Source organism: Melitaea cinxia, chromosome 9 (genome assembly GCF_905220565.1).
Source record: "Melitaea cinxia chromosome 9, ilMelCinx1.1, whole genome shotgun sequence".
NCBI classification, from domain to species: domain Eukaryota; kingdom Metazoa; phylum Arthropoda; class Insecta; order Lepidoptera; family Nymphalidae; genus Melitaea; species Melitaea cinxia.
In genome coordinates, this window is record NC_059402.1 from 15,759,123 (window position 1) to 15,783,278 (window position 24,156).

General features: G+C 33.4%; 1 protein-coding gene across 1 annotated transcript; it reads right to left on the bottom strand.

The window, feature by feature from the left end:
• Window positions 1-5,414: 5,414 nt before the first annotated feature.
• Window positions 5,415-23,659, bottom strand: LOC123656176. Its single transcript, XM_045591881.1, has 18 exons — window positions 23,512-23,659; window positions 21,832-22,048; window positions 20,960-21,070; window positions 19,384-19,579; window positions 17,709-17,930; window positions 17,439-17,543; window positions 16,968-17,123; window positions 14,400-14,458; window positions 12,186-12,331; window positions 11,095-11,204; window positions 10,183-10,289; window positions 9,526-9,636; window positions 9,227-9,281; window positions 8,379-8,522; window positions 7,780-7,959; window positions 7,075-7,179; window positions 5,963-6,118; window positions 5,415-5,653 (listed from the first exon to the last, which is right to left on the bottom strand). The coding sequence occupies exons 1-18, from the start codon at window positions 23,654-23,656 to the stop codon at window positions 5,597-5,599; spliced, it is 2,382 nt and encodes a 793-aa protein (XP_045447837.1). The 5' UTR covers window positions 23,657-23,659; the 3' UTR covers window positions 5,415-5,596.
• Window positions 23,660-24,156: the final 497 nt, after the last annotated feature.

Here is a 24,156-nt window from a genome sequence, read left to right on the forward strand (position 1 = left end):
GACACTGTACTCGGCACTCACTGTTTCAATAAATATTGATATAACGTATTAGGGCGCATTTAGAATGGATTTAAAACTGTTAAGACAATCGCTTCAAGACATAAAGACAAAATCTATATAAAAATTTTAGGTGTGTGGACGCAATTTTATTACTGTTCCGAATTAAAACGTACATGTAGTTTTTGTGACAGGTGACACTGTTCAAAAAAGTATAATAGCTAATTTTTTGTGACTGTTTATAAAAGAAGTTAATCATGTATAAGACTTTAGGCTAAGTGATGTGTGGGTGTGTGTGTGTGTGCGTGTGTGTGTGTGTGTGTGTGTGTGTGTGTGTGTGTGTGTGTGTGTGTGTGTGTCGTTTGTGTACGAAACTACTTACATCTATTTTATCAGTAAAGGACTTTGTCAACCTTACGTATATTTGTCAACAATTTAGACATGACAAACATTGATATTTGTTTACTATTCAGTATCATAATATCCTCTATTAGTGACAGGAGGGCTGGTGCCCTTTTTGTCCAGAGAATCGGCATAGCGATTCACCAGGGAAATGCTGCCAGCATTCTTAGCACCTTTTCATGCGGGCATGATTTATACCATAACTATCTGTAAATATTTAACTCTTAAGTTGTGAATATAAAAAATGTATAACATTGTAAATTTTTAAGTAAACGTTTAAATCAATACAAATAAATAAAATTAGAATGTCTGTTTGTAATATTAAAATAACCGTTTTAAATAAATGCTTATGGAATTATACACGGTACATATACCAAAATAATATTTTTTTTTTCAAATTTTTGTCTGTTTGTCTGTTTGTTTGTTCCGGCTAATCTCTAAAACGGCTGGATCGATTTCGATGGGACTATCACTATTAGATAACTGATGTAATAAAGACTAACTTAATCTACTTTTTTTTATAAATTTATTTATTTACTGGGAACTGAACAACAGATTTTTGTTAAATTACACACGGACGAAGAAGCGTGCACAGTTAGTCTACTATAATAATAATGTTAACTATAGTACTATTTCACGGTTTCTAGTTATGAAATACTGGATAAGCAAGGTTAAAACAAAACACAAGTGTAAGAAAAAAAAGAACTATGTACTTATGCATTATTACTTGACATAATAGTTATTATTCAGACAGATGTAGCTTGCGAGTAAAAATTACAAATTTCACAGTTGAGAACATTGCCTGTCAACAATCTATTAACTTGTGAAATTGTATACCATCGCTAATTGACTAACAAAGAGACATAAATAGTCACACTTAGACATTCAAAGTACGATGAAGTGATACTACAGGCGTAAATGTTAATAAAATATTAATCATTAGTTTTTATTCAATTTAAATTTAGACCTATGTCCAGCAGTGGACAGCGATAGGCTAAAGTGAAAATAGTGAAAATTTAAATTACGATGTTAAAAATAAAAAGTTAAAAAAAGTTAAAAATACAATTACGGCAATTGATATGAATTATCCACAAGTTACAGTCGAAAATGTTTTATCACACAACCGGTTACCATGACACACAAAGAAACACTGTTTTTATATCAACTTCAATATAAAATACTAAGCAAAACGCGTGGCGTTACCCACGTCCACTATTACGCTATATTCTATTAAGATGAATATTGGTTATATTTTTATTATTCATATCCTATGTAATCGTGTCACATACTTAATCGTACAACTTTACGACGATACTGCAGCGATATTAGTACGGAAAGTCATGTACCGTTAAAAACCGGTGCGATGTCACGATCAAAACGCGCCCATTCATCTATAACGAGTAATTATTCTTTACAAAACTAGATGGCGTTACTTGGCGTGGCCTTCATTACCTTTTAATATATATATATAGCAGATCTTCACTTTTACATATTTAAATATTGAATTGATCATTACATGTTAAAATTAATAAAAAAATAAACACACTAATTTGTCACATTAATGATAAAATAAATTAATAATAAAATATATTGTTATGTACAATCATTTATATGTATACATATATCAATAACGTACACAATAGGTACTTAGCCGTACTCTTTAGTATGCAACACGATAGCGGTATCAAAACGTAAGCCAAATGAACAATATAAATGTACGAGTACCGAGTAACGGTTATATGTCATTAATTATTTAAGTTGTGTCATATTTTAAACCTTAAGGAATTATAGAATATGACACCTAGGGCACAAATTTGCCATTTTGATATTTTGCCAATATCAGGTCATCCAATTACCGGGTTTTATTTTTATATATATTCTTTATTGCACTTTAAAAAAAAAAAGAAACAAGTTAAAATCATATTTACAAAGAAAGTTGGCAAGGGTGAACTTATCTCTAGAAGAGATCTCTACCAGTCTACCCATGGTGGTGATAATTGCTGTTATCGCGGGGCACAGAAGTGCAATAGTGATTAATAAAAATTATTATAAATCTATAAACTTATTCAGAATTAATTATTTAAAATACATTGACTACATACACACTTACATGAACATGTACATACATACATGAACATGTACATACATACATAAATAGATATATTGAGAGTATATCCATTATGAGAGGTTTTTTTATAAATTTTATAGTAATGTATGCAACTAGTGTGTCATTATGACATCATTAAAACGCAAAGGTATTATCGAATTGTAATTCAACGAAAACAAACAATTAACAAATAATATTGAATTTTTTTTCATGTTTAAAAATATTTCTTCCATAAGTTCTTAATTGAAAACGTTTTAATCATAACATCAACAACAAATCGAACAATTACTCTATGAAGTTCTTAATAAACAATCTTTATGAGCTAAAAATAACAAAACGTATCACTATAGAGATGAGTGAATGTGTCGGGGATCCCCCGGTTAGATATTATTGCATTTTTTTAATGTCTGAGTCATTGTTTCATAACATTTATATTCTAATTCGTACGATTTTATTTTTATGTTACCCATACATATTTACATTATTCTATATTTGTTTTCATAGTTTTTTTCTTGCAAATCTGGTGTTGTTCTCAACTGCCAGCATATAAGAATGTAAGATTCCAGACGAATTCTGTTTGAAATATTACGTATTTTTTTAAAATATTCTTTATTAATATGCATGTTATATTTAATATGTACTGTTATGTACTGTGTGGCTGCGGTACTAAAGAATATAGCCACCCCCTCTCTTCCCATGGGTGTCGTAAGAGGCGACTAAGGGATAACACAGTTCCACTACCACCTTGGAACTTGAAAGGCCGACCGATGGCGGGATAACCATCTAACTGCTGGCTTTTTAAATGCACAGACCGAGAACGGGCAGCAGCGTCTTCGGTGCGATAAAGTCAGCCCTGCGGTCACCAACCCGCCTGCCCAGCGTGGTGACCAGGGGCAAAAAACCCATGAGTTCGCACCAAGCCAAGACGTAGACACTGACGAAGGGACTGGTCCACAAGTTTAAAGTCGCTCAACGTGCAATGGAACGGGCTATGCTTGGGGTCTCTCTCAAAGATAGGATTAGAAATTAGACTATCCGCGAGAGAACGAATGTAACCAACATAGCCCACAGAATTAGCAACTTGAAGTGGCAGTGGGCTGGTCATCTGTGTCGCAGGACTGATGGCCGTTGGAGTAAACGGGTCCTAGAGTGGAGACCGCGTCTTGGCAAACGCAGTGTGGGACGTCCTCCGGCCCGTTCGACCGACGACCGATATACTTATATCTCTATATAATAAAAAATGTGTTTATTATTTAGCATTTCTAAAGTTGAAAATAATATTAGCTTATAATCTACTACCATTGTAGACACGCCTTTACATTTATCTTAAGCCGTATCAATACTAATCTTAGGCTATCAATTTAAAAAAAAACGGTACCGTTCCGTCTGTTTGTACTGCCATTACATATCATTATATACTATATATTTAAAGTAACAACAATTTTTGTCGTAAAATCAATTTTTAGAAGCAAACAAACAATGTTTAGAATTTCATTATTATATTATCAACGAAAGCTTAGTTTGAATTAATCTCATTTTCGCAGTGAAAGAGTATTCGATAGCTGGATTCATTACTAACATTTGTGTAAGTTATTCAAACGTGTATCATGGTTTTCGATTTTTTTTTCAATAATTTCACAACGGAAAATTAGTTCAAATATTTCAATTGATTCACAATTGTAATGAAAATTTCAGAACATGAAACTGCTTTATATACTTCTTCGTGTTTATCTTCATTGTCACTGCCACCTTCATCATAATGTTCGCTATCATCGTTATCATCATCACCACTGCCTCCACTACCATTACCATTACAACCACCACCATAATCACCATCATCGTCTTAGTCATCATAAAACAAAAATCTATTTTTAACCGACTTCAAAAAGGGGGAGGTTTCTCATTTTGACTATATATAATTTTTATGTATTCGCGGATAACTTAGTCGTTTATGACCTGATTTTGCTGATTTTTTTTTTTGGAAATGAGATATCTCAAGGGCTGTACCATAAGAAGGGAACCAGAATCTGATGATGACATCCCAGAGAAATCGAGGGGAACCTTCGAAAATCATAGCGGCGAGTGCGTTTGTTAATTTTTTTCGTCTACTTACGTTGTATTACTTGTCGATGTAATTATAATTGGGTTTTTTTCGTTTGCTAGCAAACATGATTATGTCTACTACCGGACGAAGGCCTCTATAATGGCAGTCCACTTAATTCAATATTCAACAGCATAATACTATCATTCTCATACAATTAAAAAAGATTTTGATGATCAACGTAAAACAAAAAATGACAGATGTACAGATAAATTATTTATCAAGATAAACGGGTGTCGAGACATGACACACGTACTTGACATATTACAAGATAAGATACACGCCTTCAATTCATGAGCTATCCAATTCATTTATAATTTCAAAATGCTAATTACGATGATGTATAAATTGCCATTAGATTTCTTTTTATGAAAATAAAAGTGATCAAATAAGTAAAATCAATACTTATGTATTATTTTATTTCTTTATTAAATTTTAAACTGATTATTTAGTAATTTTGACGCAACGGTCATAGCACTGATTTATGGCCATACAGATATTTGCCGTGGTCTGGGTTCTAGGCGTTTGTGCACAAGACACTGTGTGTGTTTCAGAGCGCTGGCACTAATACATAAATCCTAATAGGAGCCGATGAGTGTGAGGCGTTATTATAAATAGTTATATAATACATGCGTACGTCTATTGCGTTACTGGATTTCTAAAAATATAAATATAAAAATCGGAAACAGGATTTTTCTGCCAGTAGGGCATTGAACGTAAAGTGTCGAGTATTTATAGACTAGATGATGGTCGAACACATTGAACTTAATATCATCTCAAGAAATACTTTAGACAAATAAAAAAAAATTACATCTACATAATTTTATTTCAATTTAAAATTACAGTGAACTCACTACATTTGATGTCTGTATAATCAATCAATTATAAAACATATGTTTTTGTCTATTGTATGCAATAAAGAGAAACATCTTACTTAAGTGAAAAAAAAAGTGAAACAGATTACATGAATAGAAGTTGCTTTAAAGTTTTTAAGATTCTTCCACTTGTTGCAGAACCGTAAAGAACGAGTACGACGCTTTTATTAGCTGGAAATTTAAAAAAAAAGAATTTTTCAAGAATTAATAAGTATTCAAAATTCGATTCGATTCATTTTTAATCTCATAACTTTTTCTAGATGAACTGATTTTTAAGACCGTTTTTTAATCAAATGCTAGTGCTCGTCGAGTGGGTAAATTTAAAATTGATCAAGATTTGACGAGTGCTTTTTGAGTTATCTCTACCTACGTTATATTACTTGACTATGTTATTGAAGTCAGTTTTTTTTTCATTTGCATGCAAACACTATTATTATTTATATAGATTATTTGAATGTAGAAGTGAAGAATAGGACATACAGACATAAATAATGACAATGACAGTTCCATGATACCAGCGGCGGTGAGACGAGCCACTAATCTTGTCCTCGTCATTATCATGAGAAGCGAGCGACGCGTGGGCACAGAAAAAGTATACCACGGACACTCGTAAGCTGCTCTTGATACACCTTCACTCTGGAAAGTTTTTTTTTTTATTTAAGTGATATATCCACAGGCTTATAATGCCCGTGCTTTTGTTTTTCCATTTTTTGTTTGTTTAAAAATGCATCGGTACTTCACTGCAACTTTAGAATCCTAGAAAACTTAATATCTAGTCTTAAAATTTTTAAAAGTCGACGCGAGTCCACTGATCAAGACTATTTTATATATTGTTTTTTTTTATATATAATTATTATTTTTATTATATTTACACTTATTTGCTAACTACAATATATATACACTTATTTTCTAGCTACAATATATGTACACTTATTTGCTACTTACCTATGTTATTATTAGTAGTTAGGTACTCTGAAAAGGTTATACATATGTGGGTCTATATATTCTTTGTAACACTAAGGTCGCTAAATATCGTACGGTACCTGTTTGTTAGCGATAAACGTAGCCAATGGGCGCCCGCCACATCAGCGTTAAAAGCGCATTGCGCATCCTATACCCAACCCTCTTCAGAAGCTCTGAATTTCTTACATACAACAGGAACACGACACAATTTGATAGAAGTATCAACTGTCGGTGATCTTCTAGAAAGTTGAGGTACTTTGCCTTTTACATAAAACGAGTAATCAGTTAATTGATATAATTTATTAATATCTCATTCACACACGGTTGTCTGTTCCTAAGGTAAGCAACTTAATGCTTGTGTTATAACAATCTACTGCTATACCTAATCTTTTTTTTGCATAAATATACATACATAGAAATAATACAAATATTACACCCAGGCTGAGGCGGGAATCGAACCCATAACCCGCAAAGCAGAAAGCAGGGTTACCACAAACTGCGCCAACAAGCTAGTCCTACTTAATTCTTAAAAATTGACCCACAGTAGAACCATGGTCCCAAAAAAAACGCTATTAAGATGATACTTTAGTTGTTTCGTGCAATGTGGAAGAATTTTCAAATTATTATACCTCATCAACTAGTTCGCTTCCATGGTAACAATAAAAGAAAACTTGCAGCATCATGACAAGTAAATATACGACCACGGCAATGATGCGACCAAAGTTCGAGGTATCCTGAAAATATAAAAGTTAACCATTAATAAGTAAGGATAGTTCGGGTAAAATATTTATTCAAAGAAATTTAACATAACAAAAATCGGCTATAAATGTTACACTGTATTCCAAAGACCAACTGTAGGCCTCTTGTCCATTTATGGAAAGGATTTGAGCTTCCTCCTCTGCAACGGCAAAATTGTCTATACGGCGTGACAGATAGGTTGGTGCTACGCGAAATATTTATCACGTCTCACATATCATAATATAATAATTTTAAGCCCTTATCAGTCGGTCAGTCATGTTTGAGGTAATAACTAATTAATCCAAACTTCAGTGACAAAAAGTGTCCGACGCATGGTGAAAATGCACACCAGAATAAACGCAAAGACTAATAAATTATCATATTAACTTCAATCAGGAATTTAGGATAAGTCTGTCGGAGTTAATGGAACTTTCATTATTACATCAGAATGGAAAAAAAAACTTTATTTCGAGAATATGATGCACTTGTAAAATTGGTATCAAAGTTATTGCATATTAAATATCAAACACTTTAACCTCTCTTGTCTTTCTCAAAACCCGTTACTTATTCTTAAGCTTATTAAAAAAATATATTACAACCGCGAGCTGATAAGCTGTCACACAAATAATGATCATAGATACAGAAAACTGTATAAAAATTGGTATTTTGAAGCAACTCTGTAGAACTTTGGTCTGTGCCAGCACTGCTTGGTGATGAAGAACGCAGTTTCGGAGACGCTGGTTGACGGTCCTACTGCTCGCATCAGTCATCATCCCCTAAAATAAATTACAAAATAACTTGACGATGGGTTAGCGTCGCGTCCAGGGCGATTGGCTTTTTATTAGCTCTAAAAAGCTATATTGTATTGTAAGTCGATATTTGTTCCACATCTAGAAATTTGAGCATGGTCTTGGCTTTAGCATATTTAGACATTGTATAAGCCTTTCATACTAAACTGCCCCAATTTATTCCGCATTAGGAGTCTAAAAACAAATACTATACAAAGAAAAACGCACATGTCGCTTATAACACATACAAATATTTGTCAAGAGCAGAAGAAGTCGAACTAGCGACTGCTAGTGCAACGGACAATGCTGTGGCGTCTGCGTCAACCAGTCGTCATATATACATATATGTGGACATTTTTTCACAATTCGCACTGGCTTAAGTGGGCAGAGATTAAAAACACCTTTACCTTATATGATATCTCCAAGTCATCACAAAGCGTTCTTAGCGACAATGAGATCAGCCTCAAACGACAGCGACACTGAGATATCAAGGAAGTGACGAGTGTATCCAGACATATATTGATTGCAGCCGCACATGATAACGCTATACTCTGCAAAGATAAGCTACTAATGCTTTACTACTTATAGAAGTAAAGAAGAATATGCGGAGAGTTTGTTTTACGATTCTTCTCTGCAGGATCCACATTCCGAATCGGTGGTAGCCTCACATTAAATATATATTTTTTTAAAACAAATACAAAATAATAAATAAATAAATTATTTAATGTATCTTTTGCTTAATGAACTTCACAAACACCCATATAACTTCATGCGTCGTATTTTTTCTCTTACAAATCATCTTTTTAAATTTAAAGTGCTTATTTCTTAGAGTTAAATAATTGACGAGCCATGTCATGCGAGCTATGCTAGATTTGAAATCAAAGCAAATGTGCTTATAACAAAACTTGGATACTAATATTGATAATAGCTAACTGAGGCAGGGCACAGCAGGAAATATCTTGCTCAAAATCTGGAGCAGCCCGACTGGGAACGACCTTACAGAAGATCACAGCTGAGTGAGGTGACCTGAGCCATTGGGTGTAGGGTCGGCAACGCACTTGCGATGCTTCTGGCGTTGCAGGCGTCTATAAGCTACGGTAATCGCTTACCATCAGGTGAGCCGTATGCTTGTTTGTCGACCTAGTTGTAATTAAAACAAAAAAAAAATCGAAAGCTTGACTTGGAAATTTGATAAAGGTGTAGGCCATTTTTATTACTATTATGCTAGTGATATTCATAATTATTTGTTCGAAACCTGATGTGCGTAGGTTAACTGATAAGCCGGTGTCTTCGAGGTGTCATATGGGTACCTAAAATAAAAATCTGACTTCAGTCTCATTATATGAAAATTATGGGAATTCATTTTATGGTTATTATTTAAATTTGCTTAACTCAAACTCAACTATTTCAGCTATTTTACATTAAAAAATATGGTAATCAGAGTCTGTTGTGAACGATTCCGAACTAGGTGACAAATATGCTCATGTGATAATAAAAATGTACACTAACCGTAGGTTTCCTAAGACTATAAGTAAAATATATTTAAACACAAACCACGCTCGTAGTGGCAGTTGATTTTTCTCAGTGCTTGAAGCAAATGCTAATATTGTAATATACGACAGCGCTGTGTATAGCATAAGCTGTTTGGTTGTCTCGACGTCACAGCTAAAAGACAATATGAGGTAATTGAAAGTTTATTAAATAAAATAAATATTTAGCTTCTAACGTTATTATCCCATTACCTGATATTTATTGTAAGAATTATTCACTTTTTGAAGGAAAAAGCCAGCAACTAAATAAACAGATTACCATTGCTATGAGAAATCCGCTAACGCGTCGAGGGTAATCATTTAAAAAAAAATTAAAAAAAAAATTAAAGGTTAAATACCAAATACTCCTTGTATTTTCCATTTGATATGAAATTCCTTCTCATCTCTCTAATTGTAAGTAATTTGTTATAGAATTGGGTATTAGCTAGTGAAATATTATCAAAGTTTATACATGTTACAATAAAACAACTTTTTATCTATACTATACAGCAACCATGGTCACGGGAGGACATGGTCACGGGAGAACCATAGTTGCTGTAAAGGCTGAAACATCGGGCATCTAAAATACTGAATAAAGCGCGATAAAATCTAAAAAAGTTGTTTTATTATAATGATTGAAATTCGCGTAAACATTAGAAAACAGTTTGTCCACGTTTCTTACCTTTTGACAATCTCTTTCCCCACCTCCCTTTGCTCATTTGATAGTTCATCATGCGCCTCTTGCAAGACTATTCGAATTATCTCCTTCTTACATATCGCATTTACTATCTAAAATTTACACATAATTATGTTTGAAAATATCACTCACAATTTATAGCAATTTCCTTGGCTGTCAACTTTCTTGTGCTGTAAGGGCTACGGCACCAAAGAATTTAGCCACCCCCTCTCTTCCCGTGGGTGTCGTAAGAGGCGACTAAGGGATTCCAAGATTCCACTACCTTGGAACCACCTTGGAACTTAAGAAGCCGACCGATGGCGGGATAACCATCTAACCGCTGGCTTAGAAACACACAGGCCGAAGACGGGCAGCAGCATCTTCGGTGCGACAAAGCCAGCCCTGCGGTCACCAACCCGCCTACCCAGCGTGGTGACTATGGGCAACACACATGAGTTCATGCATTTTTGGCGCGAACTTGTGGAGGCCTATGTCCAGCAGTGGACTGCAATAGGCTGGAATGATTGATGATTCCTTGGCTCTCAAAACTAGACGTTTTGAGAGTAGAACATTCTTAAAAATAACATTTTGTATGTGACATTTGAGCAACTCAAATATTTAATCTCATTGCGTCTATTATGTTAGATCCAATCTTCGTCTAGCTAGTCTAGTCTGGCTAGTCTTCAGATTAAGAACCGTCATTTTGAAGTTAGATAGCTTAGGTTTATTATTTTTTTTTTATGAAAATATGTCAACGATCTAATTTTGAAGTTAGATCGGTTAGGGTTATTTTTTTTTTGTTACAACAAAGTTATGTCGATAAACGGTCTAATTTTGAGCTTAGATCAACGGCTCTTAAGACTTACCTCTTCGTTTTAGTATTTCGCATTAAAGATTTTACTAAAGATATTTCTTTACCTTTGTTAGCAGGGAAACGTTAGTGAATAGAAGAAAGAGGGTAGCGGTCATCAGATTCAATTTGCCCCAAACTAGAACTAGGTCTACGAATTGTATGACGATGTAGACACCTATGTTGAATACAACACGCATTAACTATATGCGTAATTGTGTACTTTTTATTTATTCTAGTATACGCATTATATACCATATAATAAGAATTTTTATATAGAATACAGCATATTGTCCGGAACGTGACTATTTAAGTAGAGTTTTAGAGCATTTTATCAAAGACATAAATGCAAAGATTGCCAAAATGGTTTAATAGCGAATCATGTGTATGAAAGTAATATTCCATGTGTTATTTGACAATATTCGAAATTATTATGAGTCACAAGAGCAATTCGTCTCGAATCGTTAATTGGTTGCGCTAGTTCGCAATTTAGCAATATATTTTGCTTTCGATTACATCCCCATACTTTTGTCGGACTTCAAGTGTATTATAATATTTCTATGTACATATATGTTATGTAGATTTCTAATGTTACTAACAAGTCCTAAAAATATATAATATGCGGTGATGATGCTATAAATTTATGAAATTAACATATTCTATTTCGATCTGAATTTCACAAATATCTTGGCTCTCCCTCTGACTATTTATACACGAAATTATTAGACAATTTATACGTCTCGTTACAGCTAGATAACATTTATAGTCGTTAATATTTGTATTTAAATACTTACGTCATCTAATAAGCACTATAGGTCTCCTTCATTTTGGAGTTCCGAAAAAACGGTATAAGTCCCGTGTGCGAATTTTCGCACACTTATAATTTATATAGAGGAGTGCAGAATGCTAATATATTTTTAAAATTATGATAAAAAATACATTAAAGCAAAATTAACTAATATAGTTAAATATGTTCAAACTTGTAATTTAAGTTAATTATGATCGAATTTGGACTATTGGGCGACCACTAGTGTTTTGTTTATTAACTAATGCAACATTTAAGGTACCATTTAAATTAATTTAATTAAAACTTCCCTCATTTTAAGTCTTATTTGAGGTAAAAAATAATATTATCTTTTATTTCATTGTATATACTTACCAACAATTATCATTATTGAAATAAATGTATAAACATTATAGAGACGTTTCTTGAATCCTTTATAATTCGGGCCCCACACACCGGCCACCATCAGAACTATTAACGTTATTCTCAGCGACAGATTGACGTTAGTTAAATGTCTCATGCTGGAATATTTTCTAATTTTAATTTAAATTTACCAACGCTTTATATATCTTTAAAGTCTATTGTTGTTTGAAAGTCAGGGGTATGAAACATTTGGTAAATTTATTTTTATATTTATATACTTTATTGCACTCAAAAATACATATAGAAACATAAAATAATAGTAAGGTTTATGGCAAAGGTGGACTTATCTCTGAAAGAGATCTCTTCCAGTTAGCCCATGGTCATGAGTAAATGTTTCATATAGCGAGACAAACAGTGCAAGAAGTATTCATTACGAAGAAAAAAAAAAAATATATATATATATATATATATATATATATATATATAACGAAAAAGATTCAGCCTGTAATATCCCACTGCTGGCTAGGCCTATTTCTCCACGTAGGAGAAAGATTGGAGCTTAATCCACCACACTGCTTTACTGCGGGTTTGCAGATATGTTCCCTACTATGAATAACGATCGCTATCAGGTATTTATTGATAACAAATGGTACCGACGGCTTAACGTGCTCTCTGAGGCATGGTGGGGAGACCCACAAGGAGACACATTCAAACCGGAAAGAATTATTTGTACAAATATCCAATCCGAGAGAGAATCGAACGCGCAAACCGTCGATGTTTTCGGTGACAACACGCACAATTACACTAGATTGGTTGTTAGGTTAGGTTTTGTTGAAGAGCGGTTGTTAGAATTTTAAAATTGTGTAATTATTTCTTTTTACAAATATTTGCAGAAGTTTTAAAGTAAGCAACATTGCGAGTGTAAACTAATAATTACGTTATATAGATAATTAGCACGCGGCGATGTTAACATAACTCTACAATTATTGACAAATTGTTACTTTAAGTCATTTTATAATCTGTCTAACACATTTCTTTAAAATATATAAAAAAAATTGCACATTTAAATATAATGTATTAAAAACTAATCTGTTTTTTTTATGTAAAAAATTGTTTTTTTTTTTTGTTATAATTCTAACTGTGCCCGCGATTTCATTCAGACAGACAGACAGGCTGATAGACAGACAGACAAAAATTGTAAAAAATGTTATTTTGGTATATGTACCGTGTATACATCTATATCCATTTAGTCAGTCAGTCAGTCAGCTCAGCCTATTGCAGTCCACTGCTGGACATAGGCCTCCCCAAGTTCGCGCCAGACATCCCGGTTTTCCGCAATCCTCATCCAGCCTACACAATCTTACGCAGATCGTCAGTCCAATGGGCCGGAGGACGTCCCACACTGCGTTTGCCAGGACGCGGTCTCCACTCTAGGACCCGTCTGCTCCAACGACCATCGGTCCTGCGGCACAGATGGCCAGCCCATTGCGACATCAACTTGCTAATTCTGTGGCCTATGTCGGTTACTTTCGTTCTCTCGCAGATAGTCTCATTTCTAATCCTATCTTTGAGAGAGACCTCAAGCATAGCCCGTTCCATTGCACGTTGAGCGACTTTAAACTTGTCCCACAACAAACACACAGTTTGTAACACATCCATTTAGTAAAAAGTGTTTTTTTTTTATATATTACAAACATACACTCGAATTTTATTTATTTGTATAGATTTTTAGGGTTCGTACCTCAAAAGAAAAAACTAAACCTTTAGAGGATCACTTTGTCGTCCGCCTGTCTGTCAAGAGCCTTTTAATAATCCTACAGGATACTTCCCGTGAACTCAGAATCTTGAAATTAGGTATGAAGCAACGTCTTATAGAACAGATAAAAGAAAAATTGCGAAAAGTATACATCTTTAGTTACATCATAAAAAAAATATTAAAAAATATTTATAATAAATTTGTTTGTTGTACTGGCTGGTATTTTTATTTTAAGTCTAACTTTATGATACATTTACTTAAAATGTAAAGGTTGTTAGAGAAAATAAAATAAACGTCGTTTTGTGATATTTATTTGTGTTATAATATATTTTATACTGGAACAAAAAATATTATACAATTAATTCGTTACTTAAACCAATAAAACAAAAAACTAATTATAACTGTAAAACATTAATTTGTCCCAATTGATACTACAAAATATAACTAATTATGTGTACATTAATTTTTTTTAATTTCTTTCATTCACTCGCTGTAGCAAAGTGAACATCGAGTATGATGTTTTTATAATCTGTGAAAAAAGAAAACTTCATTAAAAATTTAATCAATACCAAGTTCAGTAGTTTAAAATTTGATGATTCACACACACACACACACACACACACTTCGGCCTTTTTTTTGGTATCGCAGGGGAACCCATTTACGGATGATATCCAGAATGCCCGGGTAGGCATTCCTAGACTGTATGTCAGCTTCAGCACTTGGGGGTGCAATAGCGACCAAAACCCCTGCGGGAGCCTTCAGCCGCATTAATTGGAGGGTCCCGGACCTGCAGGCAGCAGGATCCCTCCAGCGACAGGCTGGCCTCGGCGAAAAGGCCAGGCTTCTCCTCCAACGCACACTTCAGCCTATCGAAGTCCACTGCTGGACATAGGCCTCCACAAGTTCACGCCAAAAATGGCGTGAACGTTTGTGTGTGAGTGTGTGTGTGTGCGTGTGTGTGTTGATGATTCAAAAAACACAATATACTTCCTACACTCAACACTTAATCATTTTGAATTATTAGTAAAGACTAAACAAACCCCGTAGTTCCACCCTAATTGACTTTTGATTATTATCAGATTGTTTGACATTTGTGTAAGTTATACAACTAACTGTACCGTGTGACTTTGTGTATGTATTTGTTTATAATTGTTTTTGAAGTAAAACTTTTTTATGCATGCTTGACTTGGAGACAGTTGCCCAAGTAAGTTGTTGAATGCGTGACGAGAGCGTTACGAAAAGTGTGATCAGGCGAGGCGGATGAAGCAAGAGAGAGAAAGGTGCAAGCACAAATTTCCTTTCTCTCTTTCTCTTATAGTTACATTTCGTTTAGATATCTAAAGAGACAGTGCAGACCATTTGTGCAGAAGTTTTACTTCAATCGTATAGTCTAAAGCAAACTCGTTTTTTTTTGTAACAGTTTTGATTTTTGTGACAGTTACGTAACAGTTTCGTTCAAACAACGTGTCTTTAGCGTGTTACAAATTAACTTTTTTGTTAATAATTTATTTTTGTTAATAGAACTATTTAAATATGGTCTGGAGTTGAGAATTTGTAATCTATAATATTTTGTCTGTCATATTAAATGGTTAAAACATTTTTTCGGCTGTTACATATAACACAAGCATTAAGTTGCTTACTTTACGAACAGACGACCGTGAGTGTATTGTGTACATATTTATTTATTTAAATGAATAATTACGTAGGTACTTAATATATATATATTAAGTACCCACCTACCTACCTACCTAAGTATATATATATATATATATATATATATATATATATTATAAATAAATTAAATAATTTTAAATTTGCCCTAACAAGAAAGATATGTGTTAAACTTAGATTTATCCTTATGAAATCACATTTATCTCTTAAAATAGAGCCATTACTGTTGAAAGGAGAATGCGACTTTTGGGCCAAAATGTAATGAGTAGAGATATTGTTTAAAAAATTGGTCATATTTTTTTATTTTAAAATATAAAATATCACCTCAATTCTGAATCTAGAAGCGGAGAAAATTGAGAAAGATAGTTTTCATCAAATTATTTGGGTATCGAATCCAATATAATCGATTACAGAATTCAAAAAGAAAATGTTTGCACTAGTTAACTAACTCAAGATATTTAGATGCATAATTAAAGCTGTAAACAATAACGTGTATTTAAATAAAGTTACATTAATATCGAAAATATCAATTAATATTTGATAAACCAAAATGATTATCGATTTCGTATCGATTTAAAATAAATCATATTTTTAATGACAGCTTTGACAGCTTACTAACAGTAATACTGTGTCCGTCACTCGTTTAGTGTTTACTGTTTTCCGATGCATTCTGAGTCCATTCCTGATATTTATTTATGGTTTCAAGTGTATATCAATATTTGTAATGTGTTTTCAAACAGTCTTTACTAAGTATAACAAACATTAATGCTACAAGAACTTAGTGATCGGGTTTTTTATAGACATTATAACATAACCTCACTTTTACAAAAAGTCTAATAACTCCACTCTCAGATAGCCAAAATATAGATAATTTTCAGCGAGGGATCGATAACCCTAAATGCATTAATTTATACCATTTTCATTTCATTACATTTTGGCCCAAGAATGTATGGAATCGCATCATTCTCCTTTGTGTTTCTACCAGCGTGAATCTCTAAATAGTGACCTAATTATTTATATGTGTATTGAAAGTATAAAATACAGTGAATTCACTCAAGAAATAAAAATAAAACAAATAAAAAACGTAATTACAATCTCAATAATTGTTTTAAAAACTTTATCAAGTTATATAATTTAAAAAAAAATCGAAAACTTTTCTTTTCAATTTGTTCATATAACGCTAAGTTGTTGTATTTGTGTATTTAAAGATTTAATTGAAAGTATGTCTGCGATATGAACTGTCAAACATGTCATTTTTTTTAAGATACAGACCAAAATAATACAGAAAAATATACAGAAAAAAGTAATAATAAAAAAACAAACATATCTAGAACCAAGTTATTTGGTTATCTTATAAAGATCCTTACAGCCATAAACGATGCTAAAGACAGAGTAGTGAACCCGCCAGCCGTGATCTTGGCGGTGCGGCGGCACCTCTCCATCATTATTATGATTGATCGACGCACAAGCACGCTACACGAGTACCACGGGAAGTTGTAAGCGGCTACAGCGACCTCTTCACTCTTGAAATTTAAATTTAGAATTATAAATTCTCTCTAAACCTAAGGAAGACAATATCTTGTTCCGAATTTGAAAAAGTAAGACTGGGGAAGTATCTGAACCTTACAGATAGTGTTGTGTTTATGTGGTAACTAAGGTAACCAGAGCTCCTACGAAGTGTCGGGGACAGGGTTGCCAACGCGCTTGCAATGATCCTAATGTCGTAGATATGTATGATATCCGCTTACTACTAGATAGAAAGTTCGCTTGTTTTTTATCATTATTAAATCCAATTTAGCACAAAAAAAATTGCGTTAATAATCACAACATAAATTTACCTCCGTAGAGAGGTGATGACCTTGATAGCAGTAAATAAATACTTGGAACATCATGTTAAGTAGATACGTGCCCATAGAGATGAGGCGAACGAGATTACTGGTTTGCTAAAAAGAAAACAAAACAATATCAAAAAAGGTTTGTTGGTTTCTAGGTCCTCAAGTTTGTTAGGTGTTTAATCTATAAGTGAGTCAGTCATAGAAATGCCAAGACAAGACAAGATCTGTCGGGTCAGCTAATAAGTAAAAAATATAGTTTAAAAATATATGTACAGAAACAAGTTGAAACGCAGTGACGCATATAATAACGAGTGACACGGCGAACTGTCCAAAAGTCGGTTCTGAAAAGCAGTTCTGCAGATCTACAGCTGCCTCCAGGGTTCTCTGATGTTGCGCCGCGCATTCCCGGAGACGGATCCTCACTCTTTCCTCTTGATCTGGTGTCAGGACGAGGGTTTTGGGTGAGGGTTTCAAGGATATATCCAGTGATGTTTCCTGAATAAAAACAAATCAATATTATTTATTTTGGACATCTCATATAAAGTTCTTTCTTACATTTTCTGCTTGTTCACTTCACTCGATGAAATTTAAATAATTACTAAAACATATGTAACTTTTGTTATCGCCAATTATTATTAACAATAAAATAGAATACTCATAGAAATTTTTTATTTTTTTATATAATTAAACTTAATTTTGTAACATTTTTAAAATATTAAAAAAAAATGCCATTTGACGTTTGTCTTCTTGGGAAATACAAAATTTACACAATTCTCTTCACTATAGTGAGTATATCAAGTCGCTTATGTTTAGCACTAAATATCAAAGACTAAATAACGAAAGTATGAAATACGTTGTACAGAAAAGAATCTCACTATTTAATAGTTTTTAAGAATACGTAGCCAGCGCCATCTAGTACAGAAACCTAAACTATCATAGCTCTACACATCAGAAGCTGCCTCGAACGACATGCTAAGAATATCCTAAACTGTAAACAGATGACGCCATTTTAGACATCAACATTTTGTAATTGTGTGTTAAAATTGCAATAGATACTATTTTACTGACTACGTACAGGTTTCTAAAACTCTGTATTAAACTATAATGGGCTCAATAACGTTACTCTGTGCTGTGTGGCTACGGCACTAAAGAATTTAGCCACCCCCTCTCTTCCCGTGGGTGTCGTAAGAGGCGACTAGGGGATAACAAGGTTCCACAACCACCTTGGAACTTAAGAAGCCGACCGATGGCGGGATAACCATCCAACTGCTGGCTTTGAAATACACAGGCCGAAGATGGGCAGCAGCGTCTTCGGTGCGACAAAGCCAGCCCTGCGGTCACCAACCCGACTGCCCATCGTGGTGACTATGGGCAAAACACATGAGTTCACGTTATTTTTGGCGTAAACTTGTGGAGGCCTATGTCCAGCAGTGGACTGTATAGGCTGTAATGATTGATTGATGAACGTTACTCTACTTCTCAAACACTAACTATTTTAGTTATAAAGACAAATTAATTTTAGATAGATACCTTTAACGTCACATTTTTCATTAATATATTATACTATCTCTACTAAATAAAATTTAAAAAATGATGAACTGTGAATCTGGCTATTCATTGTTATACTTGTTTAAACATACAATTTTCACGTCTTTCCTGCTGAAAGTTCTAGATAGATCCAAATAACAAACGATGACTGATGTGAAGTTATTGTAAACTATTGTGTGTTTGAAACGTGGATTCCAAATAATTTATTCAAATTTGATACGTTAATATACAATTTTGATCTGGGCATTTTTCAATCCAGATAGATCTATCAGGATCCCCAATGGAACTTAACATTTTATATCGGAGTTTTTCCGCAAAGATTTGAATCAATGACGTTGAATGTGAGGCAAATAAAAATATAATGTGTTTTTTAGAATATTAGAAAACTATTGCAACCTACCCCAATTATGTGATCATCGTTACACAAATTCCTCAAATCTAACCCCACAAGACGTAAGCGACACCTGCACTGAGCGATCATCGCCGTCACAAGGGTATCCTTACTGATATTCAAGGAGGCAGCCAAGAATAAAGCTAATATCTGATGGCAGTAAGTCAGTTGATATGCTGGTGACTTTCTTGTATCATATGGGTACCTGAAAAAAGTCATCATATCATCATAAAAGTCATCATAAAAGTCAACGTTGAGAACATACAATGAAATTCATACTACAGAAAAGTCTTCAAAATATTATTGAGATTGAATTCTTGTCTGCAGCATTCTATCTGCTCTGTATCTTCTCAATCGTGTAAATTGTAAGTATACTAAAAAAAATGCCTATTGTTATTAATTCTGTATATTAGTCTGTACTGTTTTTTTTTTTAAATTATAATAGAAAGCAATTTTTTTTAAGTGTCTTGCTTTATTATATCCATATAAGTCTCAGGACCGACGATCTACGTAAGATGGCCGGTGTAAGCTGGATGAGGATTGTGGAAAACCGGGACGTCTAGCGCAAACTTGGGGAGGCCTATGTCCAGCAGTGGACTGCAATACGTTGAAATGTGTTTGTTATAGAATTACACCTTCCTATAATAGCTATTTAATAGGCACTCGAATAATTTCACCAAATATTCGCAATAATAGAAAATCACTGATGTTTGTAGGTACGGTTCTCTATCACGGTTCAGTCTGTAACATCTTATTGCTGAGCATAGACCTCTTTCTTCGTGTATGAAAAGGATTGGAGCTTAATCCACCGCGATACTTCACTGCGGGTTGGTGGATATGTTCCCTACTATGAGTAACGATTGCTATCAAGTATAATTGATAACAACCGGGACCGGCGGCTTACCGTGCTCTTCGAGGCATGGTGGGGTGACCCACAAGGACAAACATCAAAACGGGAAAGAAATAATTGTACAAAACAAATATCCATCCGGAGTGGGAAACAAACCCGCAAACCGTCGGAGTTTTAGGCAACTACTCGCACCACTACACTATAGCGGATGTTGGTTTTTTTTTAGAATATTTTGAAAATTGTAAAAATTTTGAGTCTATAAAAGGCTGAGAAATGAGATACGTTTTTTAAAATTCGTTTTTTATTATTAATAGGAATACTTTTAATATTATTAATTTGTAACCTTGTAAAAAAAAATAAAGGGTATTTTTTGTAACTCAAACTTATTCATTTTACTTCTCATCCCGAAATCCGAAACCAACAGGGTATCGGTAATCACGCAGTAACCTATAAGGCACAATTAATAGTTATGGGGTCCATCTCGTCGATTGCTGATAACGTTTATCACGCAGTATAAATCATGTGCGTGGAATAGTGCCAAGAATGCTACGGCATTACCGAGTTCGCAATACCGATTCTCTAAAATTCGAGAACATTTCACTGAAGTAAACTTCTATAAGAACTTAGCGGATTATTACTTTTCGTCATATCTGCCTTCAGAATCTGCTCTAATGTAAAAAGAATGCAGGTTCTGACAAGAAAAGCCAATGACTCTTCAGTAACTCTTCAACCTACCACGCTCGTAAAGGCAGTTCGTTTTTCTCCGCGCTGCTCGCCCATCCAATAGTAGTTATAAGGGTTATGAAAAAGAACATTAATTGCTGCAGTTTTGTCTCGCGATCGCAGCTAAAAATAAAAATATACGTCATTTTTTAATGATTTAGTAACACAAATACACCTTCCAATAAGCGCATGCACTCACACACACACAAACACCCGTGCACGTAAATATACTTGTTTTACTACATGTGTGCTTGGGCTCTTGGTAGGATACAGATCGGGTAAGTTAATCATTGAATAACCCCAGAATACTAAAATACTATTTCTGAGGTTTAAGATAATTTCAACCGCTCCAATAAATTTCCTTCGTATCTTCACCATTATACGTCACATTGCCAAAAGGATTGAAAGCCGTTAATTTAAGTAATTGTGCGTTGCTAACTAAAAAAAGATCATGGTTTACTGAATTTTGCAAGGTGACGAAGATAGTTAGTATGATAAATTTTCCCCCTACATTTTTTCCTGTAATACCGCAATTTTATTGGCTGTTTTGGTCGTAGAGCAACGGAAGTGCTTATTAGTGAATAAAGATTCAGCTTATTATCAGGCTTACATCATTAATAATAATTATGAAAACATAATGCCGCATTAGGTACTAAAAAATACGAGCCCAGTACTGCCTTAAACCCAGCGTGGTGACTATGGGCAACACACATGAGTTTACGCATTCTTGGCGCGAACTTGTGGAGGCCTATGTCCAGCAGTGGACTGTATAGGCTGTAATGATGATGACTGTATAGGCTGTAATGATGATGACTGTATAGGCTGTAATGATTATGACTGCCTTGAAACCTTACAAAAATAAAGAACTAGTATTATCACCAAACCTCCTAACGATTTCCATTCCTTCAGCACTCTTTACCCCCTTTAAGACATTATCAGCATCATTGATGATCTTCTGAATTCTGTTTCTTCTGACCAGAATATTCATAATCTTGGTTGCGTGTGCCATATTGGTGAACAGCACAAACGCTGTTCCCGTCATAAGGGGTAAGTTACCCCAAATTAAGTAAAGATCAACTATTTGAATTATCAAATATGTACCTGTAACGTAATATTAACCTTATTTTTGTCGTCGAAGTATTTTGCACGTCTCCAATGAGGCTGTGTTTTACTCTCAGAAAATGATAAGAAAAAAGCGCTTACTCTTTAACCTCTAATTTTTATAACAATATATTAACAATACACACTTTATTACAGAATATACTACACTAAACTATAAATAAATATTATTTGAAGTTTTTTTTTAAATACTATTGTAGTAAAAAGATTAAATATTATTGTACTATAACGATTAAAAAATATTATGTTGGACGTCAAAGTTTTGACGTACAAATGATAGTAAAAAAAACGCGAGAACCACTCGACAATATACGGTGTTTTTTTATTATATCAGGAAACTACCTATATATTAACTTAGACTTACTATTAAATATGAATGTTTATTGAAATAAAAAAAAAAAATCTTCAATTTTTTTATTTCAATAAACATTTTTATATTTCTACCATAATTAATCAATTTTTCTTTTCATGACTACAGAATTGTTCTACTTAAAAGTATCTGCACAATGATAATCATGCAAACTATCTATCTGGTTACGTAAATTAAAAAAGCGTAAAAATGACAAAAATAATTAAAGATGAGGCAAAAAAAATCGACCGTCAAACTTGTAATCTTTCTAATACTTCGTAGTATGAGTCGTGCAATATTTGGTTCAAATCAATTGAATAATATTTAGTGGTGGATTGAGAGGCATTTGATCATAAATTTTGATAATGTACAATAATTTCACACGTTATTCTTTTCAAGTTTTTTATATTATCTTTGAGCTAGTGACAATTGTTATCTGTACAAAAACTAAGTTAAAATTGTATTTTTATGAGTAGTAAAGTCGATGATTAATTATCTAATAAATACAACTTGGAATCGTGCACTTTTAGATTTTCCAAGTCATTAGAGCCTTTAATACTTTAAACTACTAATAGATGTAGGAAGATTCAACCGTAATTCTAGACACAGCTCCACTGTACTTTTTTAGGCCATATAACTTGAAAAATCAGTAAGAAGATGTTGGGAACCTTACGACTATTTTATTCCCCTTCGATCATGATACAAATTTTAAACCTTCAATTTTTATTCTTGTGTTCTTTGTTTAATTTTTGTTTAACCTATCAAATTTTGTCAATGTCTGTTATAACTGTTCCTTCCCGGTAGCCGAAATACAAAAGATAATGCCTTAAAGCAAATTTACTTATTAAACATTATATTATGCTACATTGTGGCATAGGTATTTTAGCAAATAATACTCCTAAAGCAAAAGATAACCTCCTAAAATTTGGACGTTAAAAAAATCGTTCGGAAATTAAAATATATGACATGAGTATGAGTTAAATACCTTATTTATATTGTTACCAACATAATTTTTTACAAAACATCGATAAGAGTAGCAAATGATTAAATTTTCTTTATTTTTCAAGACATTAAATATATTTCCCTAAACACTTACCCAAGAAAAACATGAAGATACCGAATCCATAGCAATTGTAAAGGAAACGATGCTTCAAACCATCAGGGGACCAAAACCCCGCCAGCCTGAGAACCGTTAGAGATAAACGAATGGAAAAATTTGTATTCTCTATTAAGAATCCCATAACTTACAAAGTTACGGTACGTTGTTATCTGTAAAAAATGTGTTTATTATTTTATTGAAACTAATAAAAAGGTTGAGTTACGATTTCTTTGATACATGAGTGCGATATCATTAAAAATACGTAACGATTTCTTTAACCGAATATGAGAATATGAATAAAAATACAAGCAAAATTATATACACACTAGCTGACTCGGCAAACGTTGTCTTGCCGCTAAACGCTATTTAAAAATAAGGGTTGGTGGTAGAAGGGTGAAAATTTAGGATTGTATGTATTTTTCAACGCCAAATCATATAAAATAAAAAATTAATAATTTATCTAGAAATTAAAAAAAAAATAGGGGTGGACTACCCTTAACATTTAGGGGGATGAAAAATAGATGTTGTTCGATGCTCAGACCTACTCAATATGCACACAAAATTGCATGAGAATCGGTCAAGCCGTTTCGGAGGAGTTTAACTACAAACACTGCGACACGAGAATATTATATATTAGATAAA

Bases quoted from the DNA above. Each gene is read 5' to 3' on its own strand.
- LOC123656176 (XM_045591881.1), bottom strand. From the start codon at position 23,656: ATGGGATTCTTAATAGAGAATACAAATTTTTCCATTCGTTTATCTCTA. The intron at 10,290-11,094 runs GTAAAGAAATAT...TGTAAATTTTAG, and splicing joins ACGTTTCCCTGCTAACAAAG to ATAGTAAATGCGATATGTAA. The intron at 7,960-8,378 runs GTAAAGGTGTTT...AATTTATTTTAG, and splicing joins ACTTGGAGATATCATATAAG to GGGATGATGACTGATGCGAG.